This window comes from Chlorocebus sabaeus, chromosome 12 (assembly GCF_047675955.1).
Source record: "Chlorocebus sabaeus isolate Y175 chromosome 12, mChlSab1.0.hap1, whole genome shotgun sequence".
Classification (NCBI taxonomy): Eukaryota; Metazoa; Chordata; class Mammalia; order Primates; family Cercopithecidae; genus Chlorocebus; species Chlorocebus sabaeus.
In genome coordinates this window covers 11,610,649-11,631,401 of record NC_132915.1, presented here as the reverse complement: position 1 = coordinate 11,631,401, position 20,753 = coordinate 11,610,649, and the positions used below count along the sequence as shown (strand labels likewise).

Below are 20,753 nucleotides of genomic sequence, written 5' to 3'. Positions count from 1 at the left end.
TGGTAATTCACATAAAAAGGTTTTAAAATTCTTCTCACTCAAAATAAACTAAAAATAATATAATCTCTATCACATTATAAAGAAATTCTATCAAAATGTTGACCACATAAAGAAGTCAGACCATTTGCCTTCACTGACTGCCTCAGAGGACAAAGCATGTGTCACCTACAAGGAAGGGGAGGGGGGGTAGAGTCCCTACTCTCCCCCGGCCTGTGGAAATCGGAGTGGACAGGAGCCCTTTGGCTTCTCTGGGGTTTTGCTTCCTCACACAGGGAATTGAGGGAGGTGGGCTAGATGGCTTTAAGAGACTCCTCAACTAAGAACCCGGGAGGCGGAGCTTGCAGTGAGCTGAGATCCGGCCACTGCACTCCAGCCTGGGCGACAGAGCGAAACTCCGCCTCAAAAAAAAAAAAAAAAAAAAAGAATCAAAGTCAGCTTGAGATCCCCTCTCTGAACAGACATATAGGGTGGCAAAATAAATGGATTAAAAAACAAATGGATGGCGTCTTTCTCACCTTTTGATACCATCACTCAGAACTAATCTGTACTATAGTTGAAGAAAATCTTTGCCTGGTACTATTAAAGGGTACGCAATGAGGCATCTGACAATGAAATTTTTCATAAAGTTAAGTTTGGGTGGAAAAAACAATGCACCACCATGTTACTACCAGCAGTCAGGATGTCCTGTCTCGGATTTTTGGAGTCGCCGATCTGGTTGGGAGAAATGTTGAGGGATGTTCAAGCCATTCAATAGCGATCTAAGGAGTGCACACAGTTCAGGAAATGGATAAACAGGTGCCCAGGAAGGCAACTTTAATAAAACTGGTTCTAAAACAAAGGATGCAAGAGACCTAAATGATCCAAAGAGAGTGATGGCTTCTCACTTTCTGTCCCCTATAGAGAACACAAATATCATTTCTTCTGGAATCCAACACACTGGCTTCATTTTCAAGATGTATCACTTTATTTTCCAGCATGTGACAGTCACACAATTTCTGCAGTGAGCAACAAGGCTTCCACGAGCTTTCCGGGAACCTACGGCCAGAAGAGTCCTGAGATTTCAAATATTAAAGCTTTCTCCACAGCCACAAGTCCCTTTGATGTTTGGGTTATTGAACACAAACTCACTGGATAATTTGTCTTCAACATAGTCCATCTCTGTTCCTAAAAGTGTGAGCTGTGCTTTCTTTTCGATGAACACTCTGACTCCTTGGGGAAAAGAAAGCATGTATCATATAAAGCCAGGAGCCTTGTGGAACTCGCTGACTCAAAGCACAAGTGAACTTTAAATAGTGACTATCAACAAAAGTCAAACAGGAAGCTCTGAACATTTTAAATTATTTCCTTAAGGAATTAAGCATTCAGTGTCCTGTCTGCCCTTTCTTTCCCACACACGAATTTATGTCACAAACAATCACATTAGGGGAGAATTTTATGTAAGTATCCCATGACAATTTTATGCAAAATGAGAATTTACCTTTCACTATACTTCACTCATTTTTCCAGTTTGCAATGTGAAGAAAATGTATATTCTCGGTGAGTTTTATGAAATGAAAAAAAGTTTATGAAAATTCTGTAATAACATCTATACACTAGATACACGGATTTAAGCTTAAAGACATACAAAGCACTGTGATACAATGGGGCTATTTTAGTAAGATCAATCAGTACAACAATAGTCTTTTCTGGTTATGGGATGGAAAATAGGTACTATTCCCTAGTAATTACACAGGTAGAGGTCAGCATCTTTGTAAATACAATCTTTCTTTTTTGACATAGAGTCTCGCTCTGTCACCCCGGCTGGAGTGCAGTAGCATGATCATGGCTCACCACAAGCTCCGCCTCCCAGGCTCAAGTGATCCTCCCACAGGATTACAGGCACACACCACCAGGACCAGCTAATTTTTGTATTTTTTTAGAGTCAGGGTTTCACCATGTGGTCCAAGCTGGTCTTGCATTCCTGGGCTCAAGTGATCCTCCCACCTCGGCCTCCCAAAGTGCTGGGATTACAGGTGTGAGTCACAGTGCCCAGCCAACAAATACAATCAGTTTAAGAAAGTTTTCTAGTCTGGGAAACATGGCAAAACCCTGTCTCCACTAAAAATACAAAAATTAGCTGGGCACGGTGGTGGGTGCCTGTAGTCCCAGCTACTCGGGAGGCTGAGGTGGGAGGATTGCTTGAGTCAGGGAGACAGAGGCTACAGTGAGCCATGATTGTGCCACTGCACTCCAGCCTGGGTAAGAGAGTAAGACTCTGTCTCAAAAAACAAATAAAAAACCAAACCAAAACAAAAAACTTTCTTCCTTATAAGAAATTGAGTCATTAGCTAAATATAAACAATATGTAATTAAGTCACCTCTTCTTTAAGATGAGAATCTTAAGGTTTATAATGTGTTATAATTTTCAAAATAATATATTTTTAAAAGGTCTTTATTGATTAGTAACTTTAGTTTAATAAGAAAGCACACTTAGGAATCTAGGCCTCATTCTCCCATGGAGGTAAGAACTGCAAGCTAAGTGCATACTTCCAATGACACGATAAATTATTTATTTTAGATAGGTTTTAACAGATTAGAGGGTGGAAGAAGGGTGCAGTGGTAAATATAATTAAATAATTTTAATTATAATTAAATGTAATTATAATTAAATAGTTTTTAATAAAAATTGGAAATACAGGATTCCTCAAAAACATGAGTTGATAATACAGCTCCACTAAAAATACAAAAATGAACCAGGCATGGTGGTGGGCGCCACAATCCCAGCTACTTGGGAGGCTGAGGTGGGAGGATCGCTTGAACCCGGGAGGCGGAGGTTGTAGCAAGCTGAGATCACACCACTGCACTCCAGACTGGGCGAGAGAACGAGACGCTGTCTCAAAAAAAAAAAAAAAAAAAAAAAAAAAAGGATTATAATGGAGCTGAAAATTCCTATTGCCTAGCAATGCTGTAACCACCATAATATCACAAGACAACCCATTACTGAGGAGTTTGTGGTGATGCTGGTGTAAACAAACCTGCACTACCAGTCGTATAAAAGTCTAAGCATGTTCAGTTATGTACACTGCATAATACTTGATAATGATAATAAATGGTTATGTCACTGCTTTATGTATTTACTATACTATACTTTTTAATTGTTACTTTAGAGTGTACTTCTACTTAGAAAAAAAAAGTTAACTGTGAAACAGCCTAAGGAAGGTTCTTCAGGAGGCATCTAGAAGAAGGCATCGTTATCAGAGAAGATGACAATTCCATGAGTGTTACTGCTCCTGATGGCAATGAGACGAGAGGACGAGGTGGAAGACAGGGATACTGATGACCCTGACCCTGTGGAGGCCTAAGCTAATACGCATGTTTGTGTCTTAGTTTTTAATTAAAACGTTCATGAAGTTAAAAAATAAAAAAAAGAAGAAAAAAATTAAAAATAGGGAAAAGCTTATAGAATAAGGACATAAAAAATATTTGTACATTTGTACAATGTATGTTTCAAGTTAATGTTATTACAAAAGAGTCAAAAAGTTAAAATAAAAAAAATCGCAAAGCTTACAAAGTAAAAAAGTTTCAGTAAACTAAGGTTAATTTATCACTGAAGACTAAATGTACAAGGTTTATAAGGTCTATAGTACTACAAAGTAATGTCCTAGGCTTTCACATTCACTCACCACTCCCCTCACTCACTCACTGACTCATGAGGACAACTTCCAGTCCTGCAAGCTCCATGCATGGTAAGTGCCACATACAGGTGTACCGTGTTTTATTTTCTTCTCCTTCTTCATTTCTTTTTCTTTTTAAGAGATGGAGGTCTTGCTATGTTGCCCAGGATGAAGGGCAGTGGCTATTCACAGGTATGAACAAAGTGCACTACAATCCTTTTTTTTTTTTTTGAGACGGAGTCTTGCTTTGTCACCCAGGCTGGAGGGCAATGGCATGGTCTCGGCTCACTGCAACCTCCGCCTCCTGGGGTTCAAGCGATTCTTCTGCCTCAGCCTCCCAGTAGCTGAGACTACAGGGGTGTGCCACCACACCTGGCTAATTTTTTGTATTTTCAGTAGAGACGGGGTTTCACCATGTTGGCCAGGCTGGTCGTGAACTCCTGACCTTGTGATCCATCCACTTTGGCCTCCCGAAGTGCTGGGATTACAAGGGTGAGCCACCACGCCTGGCTAGTACACAACAATCTTCAACTCCTGTGCTCAAGGAATCCTCTTGCCTCAATCTCCTGAGTAGCTGGGACAACAGGCTTGTGTTCACACACCTGACCACATTTGATCTTTTACAGTGAAATTTCACTACACCTTTTCTTTGTTTAGGTATGTTTACACAAATACTTACCACTGTGTTAGAACTGTGCACGGTATTCAGCACGGTCACGTGCAGTACAGGTCTGAAGCCTAGGAGCAATAGGTTCTATCATCTAGCCGAGGCATGGGGTAGGCTCTGCCATCTGGATTTGTGTAAGTACACCCCAGGGTATTTGTCTCATGTCACATTTCTCCGAATGTATCTCCAACGTCAAGTGATGTGTGACTGTATCTGCATTACACTTACTGCCTGAGCATCCCAAATCCAAAAAGCTCCCATGAGCAGTTCCTCTGAGTGTCATGCTGACACCCACTTTGAAAGTTCTGAATTTGGGAGTGTTTCAGATTTCAGATGTTTGGGTTGGAATGCCCAGCTTGTACTTATTTGACACAGATATAAAATTGCTGCTTACACAAAAACTCTTGGCTCACTCCGAGGTTTAAGGTTGGTTCACTTTTTGGACATAACAATGATCTTTCATAGTTAAAACAAGCTTATAGAATAATTTACCAATTAGGTACTAAGAGCACAGTCTCTGGAAAGAACTTTACTAGGCCACTTCCTATGACCTTAAACTATTTAACTCCTCTGTGCCTCAGTTTCTTCATCAGAAAAACAGGGATATGGTACCACCCTCATTCAGCGTTGTGTATACATCAGTTAATATATGAAATTCCATCAAACAACGCCTACACACACAGTGAGCATTATTTACATAATTCCTGCTACTATCCTTATTTTTTACTTCGTGGTGTGCAAGGCTAACAATTTTAGGCAAAACAACGTGCCCAAAAAATGTTGGTTAAAAACTCACCATCTTGAATAACTTCTTCATCAGAATCTCCTTTTGTCTTTGTATATTCTAGAGTATAAGAAAGGCCGTTACAGCCCCTGGTTCGGACACCAACTTTTACACCTACCTGAAAAAGAAGTGAAAGTATAAACTTAGTTTTAAAGTAGTACAGATTAAACAATTATACTAATAAAGTGACAGTAGCCTCCCCACACCAAAATGGACTTTCTTTTACTTTTTGTAGCACAGGGTCTCACTATGTAGCCCAGGCTCGTCTCGAACTCCTGGACTCAAACAACGCTTCCACCTCGGCCTCTCAGAGCATTGGGATTACAAGGCAGGAGCACCCTGTCCAGCCTGGGACTTTATCTAAAATGTTTTTGCTCTACCTTGTTCTATGAGATATACTCTCAAATATTTCCTTATGGTTAGAATTCACCAGGGTTCACAGTCTATCACCTAGCAATCCTATCTCTACATGGGATCTGAATTCGAGTGCAGACTTGTGTACAGTCTCTAATACCAGAAAGCAAAGACTGCAGTCAATACAGACAAAAGAAGTTTAAAAAAGTGACCAAACAGCACTTTAAAAATATTGTTTACATTAACGCAATTTTCGAACAATATCTACCTGAGTTCTCGGTCTTAGGGCTGATCTGCCTTTTCATTTACATACAGTCATCCCTCAGTATGTGTGGGAAACTGGTTCCAGGACTACCTGAGTATACAAAAATCTGCAGACACTCAAGTCCCTTATGCAAATGGCACAGTATTTGTATATAACTTATACACATCTTCCCATGTCCTTTAAATAACTTCTGGATGACTTGAATACCTGTAATAATGTAATGCTACATAAATAGTTGTTATACTGTATTGTTTGGAGAATAAAAGTCTGTACATGTTTAATACAGATGCAACCTTCTATTTTTTTCCCAAATATTTTTGACCTGTGATTGACTGAATCCATGTATGTGGAACCCACAGATACGGAGAGGTGACTGTATATAGTAAAAGTATTGTAAGTACTATTTCACCAGCAGTTCCTGATTTTACAAAGCTAAATTCTTGTTTCATTAGGCCAATTTGTACTCTAGTCATTGGTCTATCCAAATTGAATCAGAACACTGATATCCTCTGAAATTTAATAATTTTAAAAGGCAGGTTTGAGAACTTCCATTACATTGTAACGTAGGTTAACAACAGAAACCAGATCACTCCACAGTCTAATTATTAAATATTGATAGTCCATTACTTGAAGTGATTTACAGCATTCCATCGGCAACTAACAATGTACAATTAAGATGATACACACACTCCTAACTCAACAATTCTATATACAGGAATGGATCCTATGTAGGTGAACTAAGCCATGCTTACAGGTCTAGAACAATGAGCTTGGCACACTGCAGCCCCTAAATAGTTACTGAACGGTGTTTGTGGCAGCACTGAATGAAAACGACCCTTTAACATGGGGACTGGTTAAAGAAATCGAACTTGTTCAATGGAACATACTCTACATGCAGCCAAGAAAGGGAGGCAGATCATTACATAATGATACGGAAATATCTTCAAGCCACATTATTAAGGGTAAAAAGCAAAGTGTAATGAAAACATTTATGGTAGGAAGAGACACACACAAGAATAACAAGCCCAGTCTAGGCCAGTGGTTGCCCTCAGGGAGACATTTTTAGTTGGGACAACCAAAGCTTTGTAGAATCAGGAAAAAAAAGTGCTCATTACCCTTCACAACACTTTTACTCTATACAGTCACCTTTCCGTATCAGTGGGTTCCACATATGTGGATTCTTTGTTGTGGCAAAGAACGGTTACTACTGGTATCTAGTGGACAGAGGCCAGAGATGCTGTCAAACATTCTACAACCTGCCCTAAAGTGTCAACTGTGAGGAGGCTGAGAAAATCAGGTCTAGCCACTTCAAATGTATACATTACTCCTGGAAGGACACCAAAGAGGTTGCTTCTTGGAAGAAAGAATGACTTCCTTTTAGTTAAATGCCCTTTTGTATTATTTGAATTTTTAAGAAATCCTGAGTATATTTTACCTTTTAAATAAAAACTCCTAAATGAAATAATACTGTGTATCACAGGATAAATTTATTTTGAAAGACAGCTTCAGGTTTTTACTGAGTGATTAACTGGTTTTACTTACATGCTCAGGCTTATCTTTAAGAAGTTGTTTTATCTTGTTTACTGCTGAAGGTGTCTGAAAAAAGAAAATGATGTTTTTAGCTACAAAACTTGTTCTTCAAAGCCTCATATTTATCAGTCTTCGTAAGTCTGTCTTTAGCAAATTCATGTGACAAATTTATGTTCCATTCTTCCCAGGTTACCTTATGGACTTTATATAGAAACACATAAACTATACCGAATTCAAAATACCCTCTTTATTTTAAAAAGTATCTGCTAGCAACATCCTTTTAATCTTGCTCCTCAGTTCAGGTTGGTTCCCTGTCCTTCTCTCTAAGGTGCTATTCACTCACATCACAAATGCTATTTTTCTGGGCAGCATCTATTTTGTGCACCAACTCTATGCCCAGCAACCAGCATGTTGCCTACGACAAAGAGCCAATGAAGGAATCAAATATCTCACTGGGAAGGCCAACTTTCAGGTGTTTTTCCTGTTGATTATTCATCCTACGCTTTTTCTTTTTCTTACAATCCATTTCTAATCCATCAAAATGCATAGCTTGAGGAAACAGTGTTACCAGCATAAAATAACCCAGGGTGTGCTTCTTACACCAGTCCCACCAAATGCTCACACAGATTTTTTCCAACGTGGATTAAACCAACATCTCAGATCTAGATGAAGAAAACTAAGCTAGTCAATGACAGAAATAAGAACAAGGAGGAGCTGTTTCCCAGGAGAAATGCTGTTTAACATAGCTCAGTGGGCCTCAAAATGAGAAAGGCATCAGAGTTTGTGTGAAATAGGTCGGCATTACCAACTCCACTTCCTTGGGAAGGAGGCTGTTCTCCAGCATTCCTGGCCCACTTCCTAGCTGTGCCTCCAGGGTAGTCACCCTATGTGGCTTCTCTGACTGCTAGTCCCTTACTGATGGAACAGGGATAGTGGTTCCTCCTCCTCAGGATTCTTGCGAGGATTAAATATTTAAACTCATGAAAAGCATTCAGGACAGTCAGGCACAGAAAAGCCAAGTATTACTACGATGATGAGAGTACATCATAATGAAGAGATTACGTGCGTCCTTCCTACTTTATCAGCTCCTCTAGCTGGCGGTGCTCTGCAGGCCCTTCAGTTCTTTGTACTGACATTTTACTGTATAGTAAAGTTTTTGAGACTGCTTCTGAAGTCTCCGAGTCTGGATATTACGACCTGAGACTTGGTAGTAAACTGAGGCCAGGACTGACACCTGGAGAAGCCAGCCCAATGGATGGATGGCCCTAGAGTGTACTCTCCTGCCCTGCTGGGGTGGGCGTTCAGCTAGATGAGCATGTTTAAACACAGCATAGAGCCAGTTTAGAAGGGCATGAAAGCAATTCAGAATGTGAAGACCAACATGTCTTAAAAATTTAAAATAGAAAACAATGCACTGCACTTAAAGTGAATACTGTTTAGTAAAACTTTTAATTCAGTTATTAATATACAGTATCTGTGTATATACATTTCTCAGTGCATGTCACTGTAAACAAACCACTGCCAGTAGGTGGCCTCTAAAGGCCTTTTCCCATGGTTCTATCAGAAAAGGAGGCAAGCAGTCCTACAACGCAGGGAGTAGCACACAGGGGGCGGAAGGAGAAAACGGGAAGAGCAGGACTATGGTTTTGTTTTTGTTTTTTGGGTCACAGAATACCAACTTTAAATAGTTATAGAAATAGTTATTATTTTTAAAAGCGCTCATTACCCTTCTAAATCAGTGGCCCCAAATGTTTTTGGCATCAAGGACTGGTTTCGAGGAAGATAATTTTCCCACAGATAAGGGGAATGGCTTCTGGATGATTCAAGTGCACTACATTTATTGTGCGCTTTATTTCTATTATTACATTGTAATATATAATGAAATAATCATACAACTCATCAAAATGTACAATCAGTGGGGGCCCTGAGCTTGTTTTTCTGCAACTAGATGGTCCCATCTAGGGGTGATGGGAGACAGTGACAGATCATCAGGCATTGTTCTCATAAGGAGCACACAAACTAGCTTCTCACACCTGCAGTTCACACTGGGGTTTGCGCTCCTATGAGACTCTAATGCCACTGATGATCTGACGGGAGGTGGAGCTTGCTTAGGTGGTAATGCTTGGCTTGCCTGCTGCTCTCACCTCCTGCTGTGAGGCCCTGTTCCTAACAGGCCATGGACCAGTACCAGTCTGTACCACAGGGACTGGGGACCCCTGTTCTAAATGACTGTCAATAAAAGCTAGCTTTCTTATCAACCACTTGTAAATTTTCACAATCATATTTTCCTATGTGCATGCTGAAGAAATTAATCATTTACTGTCAAATAAAAATAAGTTTCTGTAAGTTTCTTTTAAAAAGGCATAGCTTGGCTGGGTGTGGTGGCTCATGCCTATATTCCCAACACTTTGGGAGGCCAAGGTGGAAGGATTACTTGAGGTCAGGAGTTTGAGACCAGCCTGGCCAACATGGTGAAACCCCGTCCCTATTAAAAATACAAAAATTAGCTGAGGATGGTGGCACGTGCCTGTAATCCCAGCTACTCAGGAGGCTGAGGCACGAGAATCGCTTGAACCCGGGAGGCGGAGGTTGCAGTGAGCCGAGATCATGCCACTGCATTCCAGCCTGGGAAACAGAGTGAGACTCTGTCTCCAAAAAACAAAAACCAAAAAGCATAGCCATGGAAAATATCTGCTGGAACTAAAATCTTAAACGTGGTCTTGATTTAATGTGAGTAGATCAAAGGCACAGACGGGCACACCATTGCATGATCCAAACAAAACAAACATATCTGTCACACTACTCCGTTTACCAGCCCCAAATATGTAATTTTTTTTTTTTTTAATCTCCAAGTAGTTTTCTAAATTATCTAATTTGGTTTTACAAAGTCATCTATTTTCTTATTTTCTCAACTTTTAGCAGGAAACACTTAAATACAGTAAATGAAAGCAATTCGTGTGGATTGGTCTACTTATCACAAAGTTGCTGATGTCTACATCTTATATTGAAGGGCTCTTTAAGGGAAAAGTAACATTCAACAGGAACCTGTGTGCCTGGGAAGCTGTTGTTACAGGAACTAAACATGTGTCTTAATTTTCCTGTGCCAGGCCAAAACCAAACGTACTTCACCGGGAGGGTGTTACTAATGATGGATAACCCAGGTGAGTACTCAACCAAAGGAAAAGGTTCTTACGACTTTCAAAGTGACGGATCTGATTTTCAGAACAAGTGAGAGTGGTTAAACAGGGAACAGTTGGGACTTAAAAAAAATCGAGCTATAAAAAGTACTTTTTGTGTCTCAGTATCAGGGAGAGGCTAAGAATCCTACCCTGCTTTAAGTCTACATACTCTGGCAACTTTGTGCTTAGGGAAAATTCATGAGAGAAACAGCATAAAATCTTCAACTACATGGCATGCTGCACGGCCTCGCAGAATGCCAGTACCAGCGCACTTCCCAGAACTACCAAGAAACATGTAATTCTCAAGAAATGTATGTACTATTAATGACTATAGCTTACCTGAGACTTGGCCCATGTTTTAAAATTTAAGAGCTTCCTGAATGCAAATCACAGGAATATGACTTTTAAAGTGAGAGGTTATCTTTGAGGTAAGATATTTTGGCCTAATTAAAAAACATAAGTATTTCCAAGATGTTTCTGCTGTTAAAATTATGGGAAAAGGCACTGTAGATGAATGTTTTATCACTACTTCATAGCAATACACTTTCTAATCCTTGTAGGAGAAACTTTTCATTCTCAATCCTGTATTTCTTTAAGTAACTCCCCAGGCAAATTTCATTTTTTGCTGTTTAAGAAAACAAAATTAAATTAAAACCCCAAGTTAACTCTGTGATTATGCGTACTAAACACGTGCCAACAACTTATTTTAATTTCATTACAAACATGGCATTTTAATGTCAACATATCAATTTTCTGGGGGAACAAAAGACGGTAAATAAAGAGAGCCCGTGAATAAGTATAGTGTATTTTATTAAACTCATTGTTTAACAGCCATGGCTGGCATTAGAGTGTTGTTTTTCTTTTGTCTTTTGTTATTTGTGTATGTGTATATACACATACACAAAACACATATAATATACAAATATTTTATATATACACACACACACACATATATATATATATTTGTCGGCCAGTGTGGTGGCTCATGCCTGTAATGCCAGCACTTTGGGAGACCAAGGTGGGAGGATGGCTTCAGGCCAGGAGTTTGAGACCAGCCTGGGCAACACAGCAAGACCCTGTCTCTACAATAAATTAAAAAAAAAAAAAAAATTAAAATTAAAAAAAAATTTTAATTAAAAAAAAAAAAAAATTAGTAGGCATGGTGACATGTGCCTGTAGTCCCAGTTACTTGGGAGGCTGAGGTGAAAGGATTGCTTGAGCCCAGGAGTTTGAGGCTGCAGTGAGCCATGATCATGTCACTACATATGAGCCTGGGTGACAGAGGAAGATCCTGTCTCTAAAAAGAAAAAGGTTTGTAATCATGGCATATATACATAATTTTGCAGCCTCCATTTAAACAATTTAACATTTTTTTTTCATTTGATACATGGTAATAAAAATATATTCACCATTTACTGAACACCTTCTAAGTGTTTAATGGTTTAAATGTATCATCTTTTTATTCCTGCCATTGTGATTTAGATATTAAAGATTAAATAATTTGCACAGCATAAGTCAAAGAATGAAGAGTTACAACTCTAAAACTTAAAAAAAATCATCATTTACAGGGACTACATCCTTCACCAACAGGATCTATTCTCATGTACTTAACCATTCTTTCACTGTTAGACTGCTAGGCTACTTGCAGTGCTTCTTGTGTAGTATTCCCTAAATTGCCTTCGGACAGAAATCTTAGTGCTTGGTCACTGTTCGAAAGGACTCCTGGTTCTAGTTCAGTGAACTAACACACACTTCCTTACTGAGCATTAAGCACTTCCTAGCTTCTCAACTGGACTCCAAGAGAAAGTGAAGCCCTAAGGCACCTTCTGCACACAATGAATTCCTCAAGAATGATCGTGGCTGTGCATCACCATTCTCTCACAGCATCATCATTCTCTCACAGAACTTGGTTGCGTTTTAATGCACAGCTGTGACCCACCCCAATCCTACAAATTAGGGTTGCTCTGACTTGTACAATGATGGAAATAAATCTGTCTGCAAGCAGGGAAGCATTTCCTCTTCAATTCTTTAATCACATCTGGCTCCTGCAAGTTCAATTCCACTTGTCAATTTCTAGATATGTAGGGAAATAGGGAAGATGTAGATAATCTGATACTGACAGCACTGAACTGTGTTATATTATCAATTACTTTTCCTAGCCTTTTGCTGACATCTGGTAGACTCCACAGATACAGCACTTTTCAAATGTTGCAACATGTCAAATTACTAATATCAAAATTTATATATCCAGGTAACATGTATCCCTTCTGATCAGTTTTACTGAATTAGGTATACTTTTGTTTGTTCTTATCTGTCTCCACTTATTAGACCCAAGTAACATTTATCTCTTCCGATCAGTTTTACTAAATTATGTATACTTTTGTTTGCTCTTATCTGTCTCCACTCATTAGGCCTTTGACTGCATCAATATTTTTGCACTTGATGATACATGCTGATGTTAAACTATGCACAAAGAGCAATACATGCCATAGTGTCCTGACTAGGGCACGAAGAAGGCTGGAACTAAAATGACTGCAAGCCCACCAACACAGACTGTGCGGAAAACAGCACTGATGTGCCTTCTCTCTGGTACAGCTTCTAAGACCACAGAGAAAAGAGCTTCTAAAGTCAGCCATACTGTAAGTAGGACGACAGAGTTCAGACAGTAGACTCCTGCAAGTTAACCAGAACAGCTGAGTCAGGCAACAAGGCAACCCTGTGAACTGAGAACTGCTATGATAACATGTACTGAAGCAGAGGGGAGCAAGTGTAGAGAGAGACCAAAGAGGTGGCAAAGGCTTGGCCTGCGACTGTGTCCCTGTAGGCTGGGAACTGTATAACTAATTCATTTGTCCTGAAACACAGCAGATCTTTCTAAATGACTAGGAATGGAGAGGAAGGGACTGACTCAGAAATCCTGAAGGAAGGGCCGGGCACGGTGGCTCACGCCTGTGATCCCAGGACTTCGGGAGGTTGAGGTGGGTGGATCACGAGGTCAGGAGTCCAAGACCAGCCTGGTCAAGATGGTGAAACCCCGTCTCTACTAAAAATACAAAATAAATAAATAAATAAATAAATTAGCCAGGCATGGTGGCGGGTGTCTGTAATCCCAGCTATTCGAAAGGCTGAGGCAGAGAGTTGCTTGAACTCAGGAGGCGGAGGATGCAGTGAGCCGAGATCACACCACGGCACTCCAGCCTGGGGACCCAGCGAGACACCGTCCCCCCCCCCAAAAAAAATAAATAAATAAATTCTGAAGGAAAAGGTAACATGTCAAATGGTGATGGAGAAAGACATCAGGGCCAGGCATGGTGGCTCACACCTGTAATCCCTGCACACTGGGAGGATGAGCTGGTGGACTGCTTGAGCCCAGGAGTTCGAGACCAGCCTGGGCAACCCAGGGAGACCCTAGGTGCATGCATGATGGTGCACAGCGGTGGTCCCAGAGACTTGGGAGCCTGAGGTGGGAGGATCGCTTGGGCCCAGGAGGCTGAGGCTGTAGAGTGCCATGATTGCACCACTGAACTACAGCCTGGGAGACAGAGTGAGACCCTGTCTCCAAAAAAAAAAAAAAAGTTAATAGGGTTGCTAAAAAGCAAAAAATAGAAGGCAAAAACTGTTCCTGAACCTTCTGGCTCTTCCTGGATCTACCATTACCAGGGGAAGAATTTTGAATAACTCTTACTGAGATTGAAAAGAGACACAAAGAATGAGCTGTGCCCTCTAGTTCTTAAAACCTTGTTTAATTCTACATCCCATGGCGTATGAAAATTTGCTTGCTCCGACAGAAAAGAGGTAATACAGAATGATACGTCATCAGTACACTAGCAGTACCACATACAATCAGAGTAACATCAAAGGCCTAAAAAATTGATTATAAAAATAAATTCTCTCACCTGATCACAATTTTCTTCTACTTTGCTACAAACTTATTTTCTGGTAATAGGCCCTTTTGGCATTACATGCAACAGAATCCATGAATCAATTTAAATCGGTTTTTTTTCCAGTCTCTAAGCGAATGGTTGCATAAAGTCGTCTCCTTAACTAAGAGGGGAGTGTCTGTAGGAACGTGATCATAAGTTTTTCTTTTGGGGTGAAAATATGTTGGAACTAGATAGAAGTGATGGTTGCACGACACTGTGAATGTCTTAAATGGCACCGAACCCTTTAAGGGGCTAATTTTATGTTATGGGATTTTCCTTCCACTAAAAAAACGGCACGGTGCGGCTGGAACACCCAGCTCAGGTTGTACTCTGGTGCCCTGAGTGTTTGACCTTTCACCCAGAAAACGCTTTAAACTCACTCCGGGAAATCATCTTTTGTCCTAAGAGCCTAGGCTTGCTGGAGGCACAGAGGGAGTCTCAAAGGCCTCAACCACCCAGGACACCGGTAAGTAACGCTTTGCGCGCCGCGGCCGTGACCTCGGCAGCAGCCGGGGCCTTTGTTGCCGCTGTGCTCGCCCTCTGCGAACGCTGTCGCCCTGACACAGCGGTCCTTCGGAAAACCTCGTCCCTCCCCACCCCACGCACCTCTAGGATAGGACTCTGGGCCACCACCGGGCACCCCCGGCACGTTCAGCCTCTGCTCAACCTGAGGGGCCGAACAGCGCAGAACGGCCAGAGCGTGGAAACGATCGGACCCCGGGGACGCCCACCCCCGTGCTCCCCTCCGGCCCGCACGCGGTTGCCGCGCGGCCTGCCGGGAAACGTAGTTTCCGGGGACCAGGGAGCAGCCCCGCCCGGGACTTGTTTATCTTTGCAAAGAGGGGCCGAAGGGGAAGGGGCGGCGAGGCTGTGCTGCAGGTCAGGGCAGCCCCGAGGTCTGACGTGTCCGCGCCCCTGCGACCCCGCTCCCGGCCGCAGTGACCTCCCCTTGCACGGGGCGGACACGGGCAATGTCACGGGCCCCACCACGCACCGCAAGCACTCACCAGGGTGAGGGCTGCCCGGGTGGGCTGCAGCTTCCTCTTGCTCACAGCCCGGACAGTTGCCCGGACTAAGGAAGCCGACATCTTCGCCGTCCCGGTGCCCCGGTGCCTCGGGCCGGAGGTCGGCCACCTCAGCCTCTCTCCATGGACACGGCGGGCGCATTGACGCCACAAGCATCGGCGCACGGCGCCCTCAGGCCTAGCCCCGCCCCCCACTGCCACCATTGGGTGGGCTGAGTGAGTGACGGGCCGGGGGCGGGGCAAGCCGCTCGGGGCGGGGTTTTGCCGCTCAACGCCGGGGTGCCACCAGCTGGATTGCGCGCGGTCGCCTGCCGTGGGGTTACTACGCTGCGGGGCGCAGGACCTGGGAGGAATGTCGTCACCGCCGGGGACGAAGTCAGTGCGACGTCGGGGAGCGGGCGGGAGGGAGGGCGCGAGCAATGACCTCAGACCTGCTGACCCCGGATGCGCGTAGCTTCGCCAGCTGCCCCCTGGGCAAAGTGCAGCGTCACCCCCGGCTTAAATACTCACCGTGACAAACATCATCATAGGCGGTGACGCTTAAGGACGCATGTCAACCCTGCAGGGGGAGCTTATGCTCTCAAATGCAGAGTGATCGTTCGGATGCCAGACATTTACATCCATTTTCATTCTTCTTTTGTGGTCTAGCTAGGCAGTACTTAAGAGCAGAGCGTTACCGCATAATTGTATAATAAATCTCCACCCCCCACCCTTCTTCCCAGCGTTTGCTGTACTGCTGGGGATGCTGAAGGGTGGTGACTAATGCAGTTTTCATTCTGGTGCTGAACTGGGAACCCAACCTTACTTGAAGATGTGACTGGGCAGCACTGTGAATAGTCACATTTATAGCAACAATTACTCGATTTAACACGTGTTGTCAGACCTTGTCCTCGCTGCTCAGCGGCTTAATTCTTCCTTTTGATGCAGTATTCCTGAGCACCAGACACTGTGCACAGGCGCGGTACCCGGGCGTACACAGGAAGCCAGGTAAAGAGGGGCCAGGGAAGAATGAGATCCTGGCAGGACAGGGTTAGCAGATGAAAAGAGGAGGACATCAAGACAGGTGGCATTTGTCATTTAAGTGCTAGAAGTGAAGGGAAAAGGGCAGGAGGAGTCTCTGGAGCAGTCCTGGGGAGGACAGATTCGCAGTGTTTGGATGTGGAAAGAACTAATCAGTGAAACATTTTTTAAAGCCCAGTTTATCTTTGATCTCCTGCAGGTTCTGAAAGGAGAGTTCAAAATTCCATCAAGTAATTCTGACTTCCTGCTACAGAAATGCAATCGCATTGACAGTAAGAGGATGCTTTTTTTTTTTTCCTAAGCCTTATCTGCACATAAAGAAACTGGGGGCCGGGCGCATGGCTCACGCCTGTAATCCCAACACTTTGTGAGGCCGAGGGGGGCAGATCACCTGAGGTCAGGAGTTCGAGACCAGGGTGGCCAACATGGTGAGACCCCATCTCTGCTAAAAATACAAACATTAGCCGGGTGTGGTTGTGTACACCTGCCATCCCAGCCACTCAGGGGGCGGAGGCAGGAGAATCGCTTGAACCTGGGAGGCGGAGGTTGCAGTGAGCGGAGATCATACCACTGCACTCCAGCCTGGGCAACGGAATGAGACTCTGTCTCAAAAAAGAAAGAAAGAAAGAGAGAGAGAGAAAAGAAAGAAAAGAAAGGAAGGAAGGAAGAGAGAAAGAGAGAGAGAAGGCAGGAAGGAAGGAAGGAAAGAAAGAAAAGAAAAAAGAAACGAAACGAAAGTGGGGGCCAGGCGCGGTGGCTCACACATGTAATCTCAGCACTTTGGGAGACTGAGACGGGCAGATTACTTGAGATCAGGAGTTCTAGACCAGCCTGGCCAACATGGTCAAACCCCGTCTCTACTAAAAATACAAAAATTAGCCTTGCGTGGTTGCGGGCACCTGTAATCCCAGCTACCTGGGAGGCGGAGGTTGCAGTGAGCCGAGATCGTGCCACTGCACCCCAGCCTGGGTGACAGAGCGAGATTGTGTCTTCAAAGAGACTAAAAATGGGATGGGAGGGAGGAAGGGAGGCAGGGAGGGAGGGGCATAGAGAGGTGGTAGTGTGGTGGGTTTGTTTCTTGGCCTTCATCTTTGACTACCTGGGGGTTTGGGATCTCATATCCTCCCTCCTACAGATATTGTGAAGATTAAATGACAGAAGAAGTCCTTAGAGGGGTGCAAGGCACACAGCCTCACTCAAATGGTAATTGTTAATGAGTATTTAAAGATGCCATGTATTGTGAAACTACCATAATGGTAGATAGATATCATTATGCGTTTGTCAAAATCCACACAATGTGCACCACCAAGAGCGAACCCTAAGGTAAACTATGGGCACTGAGAGCTAATGATGTGTCCATGTAGGTTTAGGATTGTAACAAGTGTACCACTGTGGTGCAGATTGACAGTGGGGCACGTGTGGAAACGAGGGATACATGCAGCTCAGTTCTTTCTGCTTACCTTTGCTGTGAACCTAAAGCAGCCCTAAAAATAAAGTTTAATAAAAATAAAAGATGCCATGTCTTTTTTTTCCAATTACTGACACATTACACAGTTGCGCAGCACTTTACAAGATTCAGAAAACCCCATGAGCATATTATATTATCTCATGCTAGCCTCACAACTTTGAGCTGAACAGGGCAGAAGCACAGGCATGGCAGTTTTACAGATGCTGAAACTCAAGGATTTTAGTAGAGAGCATTAGACACTATTGAAAAAATCTAGTCCTCAGTTTTCTGATTCAGGATCCTGTGTATGTTTAACAGACTTCTTTCCTCTATTTAATACCCACTATTTAACAAAAACAAACAAAAAAGAAAAACCCTATTATTCAGTTTTTAACTTGGTTAGTTGTTTTGCACATAAGCATTAAGTCACATGATCTACTTGTTAGTTTCTAATATCACTTGAAATTGGCACAAGTCTCTGAAATAAGCTGTTAGAATAAATTTCTAAACGATTATTTAAGCAGTATGTGAGCTTATCTCAGAACAGCAGCTGTCCTGTGGTGTCAACATGAGGTGGGTGTGGTAAGTGTCAAAGGAGTTACAAGCTGTAACCGCTTTTAGATTTCCACTAATACGTGACAGAACTTACAATAGTGAACTGTTTCACCCTGCACTTCAGGCATTAGTTTCATAGTTCTAGACATTTAAAACACTGTTTTCCTGGTAAGACCTCACTTGATATCACAACTCTGTGGAAAGCCAAGTATGGTTTCCATTTTATAGGAATGGAAACTGAACTGCCTGAGATTAGGGGACTGCCAAACAGCTGGAAAACGAGGTAGGCCAGGTCTTGTCTAAGTCTAGAGTTCCATTCAGTGGAAAGTGTGTGAAGTTCTTGACTGCTGCTGTCCAAATATGCCTGCTTCCAAAGAAAAAACTACTGAGGGCTTTACAGTTTTACAGGGGTTTGTTCAATTCCGTTTTCAACGTGTGTGTGTGTGTGTATATATTTTTGCCTTTAACACTGGACTCTATGGATGTATCCAGGATCTTTTCCACTCATGAAAGATTTAGGAAAAAAAAAAAAAAAAAAGAAGCCATTTGTCAAACATATTTCAAGAAGAAAATACACTGAAGTTATCTAAGAACATTTAAAAACATTTTTGCACACTGCTGATCCTGCACACATTAAGCAAGTTTTTGTTGTTGTTGTTTTTTGAGACAGAGTTTTGCTGTTACTGAGACGCTGGAGTGCAGTGGTGCCAACTTGGCTCACTGCAACCTCCACCTCCCAGGTTCAAGTGATTCTCCTGCCTCAGCCTCCCGAGTAGCTGGGATTACAGGCGCCCACTACCAAGCCTGGCTAATTTTTGTATTTTTAGCAGAGACGGGGTTTTGCCATGCTGGCCAGGCTGGTCTTGAACTCCTGACCTCAAGTGATCTGCCCACCTCGGCCTCCCAAAAAGTGCTGGGATTACAGGCATGAGCCACTGCACCCAGCTGAGCAAGTTTTAAACACCATAGGTTGGGGCCACTGGACTACTGCTATACTAAAGAGATTTCATATTTTTGTTCCTGAGAGAAGGTGGCAAGGAGAACCTTGGTAATGGGGCATTTGTAGAGCTGAAGACAGATAAGCTAGCTGCACTTGAAAGACAGCTAGGCCAATGGACTTAGCAAAGAGCAGATGTTTCAGTATCCCAGCTGGGGCAGCAAGATGGGGCTGTGACCACATCCAAGTAAAGAATTAAGGGCAATCCATTCTGCAGGCCCTCTGGTAAATACTGCTCATTGACCCATGGATCCACTGGGAGGAACTGAAAATCAAACAAAAGACCCAGTACTTTGGGCAGAAGCTACCAGAAGGATCAGATTAAAATGCAGGAAACTTTTAACATCCTTAAAGGTATACAAGAAAACATGGCTCCTATGAAAAGGAAGAGAATATAAGGAAATTAAGGAAATGAGAGGTAAAGGAAGGTCAGTGAGGTAAATTCCAGAAAATTAGAAGTGCAATAAGAAAATCCATATTAGAAACAGGAAGCACCAGAATGACAGTAAAAATTAAGCCAGTCATGTAGAGATTAAACTTGAAGTTTTCCTAGCATGAAGTCGCTAGATAGATTATTTCTATACTGAGGTAATGTTCTTTCTCAATTACAGGGATAAATCAAAAAACAGAAGCACCCAGGCAGAAAAACAAAACCTACAAGAGAACAAAAATTAGCCTGGTCTTAGACGTGTCTTCTGCTATAATGCCAGAAAACAACAGAACAGCATCAATGGGCTTTTCAAAGAAAAGTGTGACAAGCATTGTAAGCCTAGTCGACTTTCATGCATGAGTTAAAGAGAAGAAACCAGAAGGGGGGCAACTGAGGACAGTCACGTAGAGCAGCATCAGCCCAGGTTGCGTCATTCATTAGTTTGCGTTCAAAATGAGTAGGGAATGATCACTAATTCTTTCTACCATGGCCTCTAAATTCTGAAGTCTTTAATTTTGATATGATTTGTCTTTAGCTAGACTGTCTTCAAATAATTTTTTTAAAAAGAAGGGCACACGGATATGTGTCTTCTGAATCCTCAGACATCCAGAATGTTTGCCCAGCAAGCACCCCCTGCGCCTCCCTGCCTACAAATTCCCCCCCCCAATCTGTGTCTTTTATAGTAACAAATTTATACATTCCCAGAGCCTGGAACACACTGGATGTTAACACACACCAATGACTGCAAGGGTACAAGTCAAAGGGAACTCTGTGTATACTATTTTAGAGGAGTGTATTTGTCCGTCCTTCTCTTTCGTTAAACTCCTCTTAACTATCATTCCCAATGTCCTCATTCCTTGATCTTTTTTTTTTTTTCCCCCAGGAAATTTAGGAATCTTTCACTAGAAAATAATGTAGATAAAA

The 20,753-nt window shown here is 42.5% G+C and overlaps 1 protein-coding gene across 1 annotated transcript; it reads right to left on the bottom strand.

Moving 5' to 3' along the window:
- Positions 1–784: 784 nt before the first annotated feature.
- On the bottom strand, positions 785–15,599 carry ISCA1 (iron-sulfur cluster assembly 1). Its single transcript, XM_007969647.3, has 4 exons — positions 15,363–15,599; positions 7,266–7,319; positions 5,117–5,222; positions 785–1,209 (listed from the first exon to the last, which is right to left on the bottom strand). The coding sequence occupies exons 1-4, from the start codon at positions 15,582–15,584 to the stop codon at positions 1,061–1,063; spliced, it is 531 nt and encodes a 176-aa protein (XP_007967838.3). The 5' UTR covers positions 15,585–15,599; the 3' UTR covers positions 785–1,060.
- Between the last annotated feature and the right edge of the window lie 5,154 nt (positions 15,600–20,753).

Coding starts and splice junctions, on each gene's coding strand:
- ISCA1 (XM_007969647.3), bottom strand. CDS start 15,584: ATGGTGGCAGTGGGGGGCGGGGCTAGGCCTGAGGGCGCCGTGCGCCGA. Junction 5,223..7,265: donor TTAAAGATAAGCCTGAGCAT/GTAAGTAAAACC, acceptor CTTCTTTTTCAG/GTAGGTGTAAAAGTTGGTGT. Junction 1,210..5,116: donor TGAAGAAGTTATTCAAGATG/GTGAGTTTTTAA, acceptor CTTTTCCCCAAG/GAGTCAGAGTGTTCATCGAA.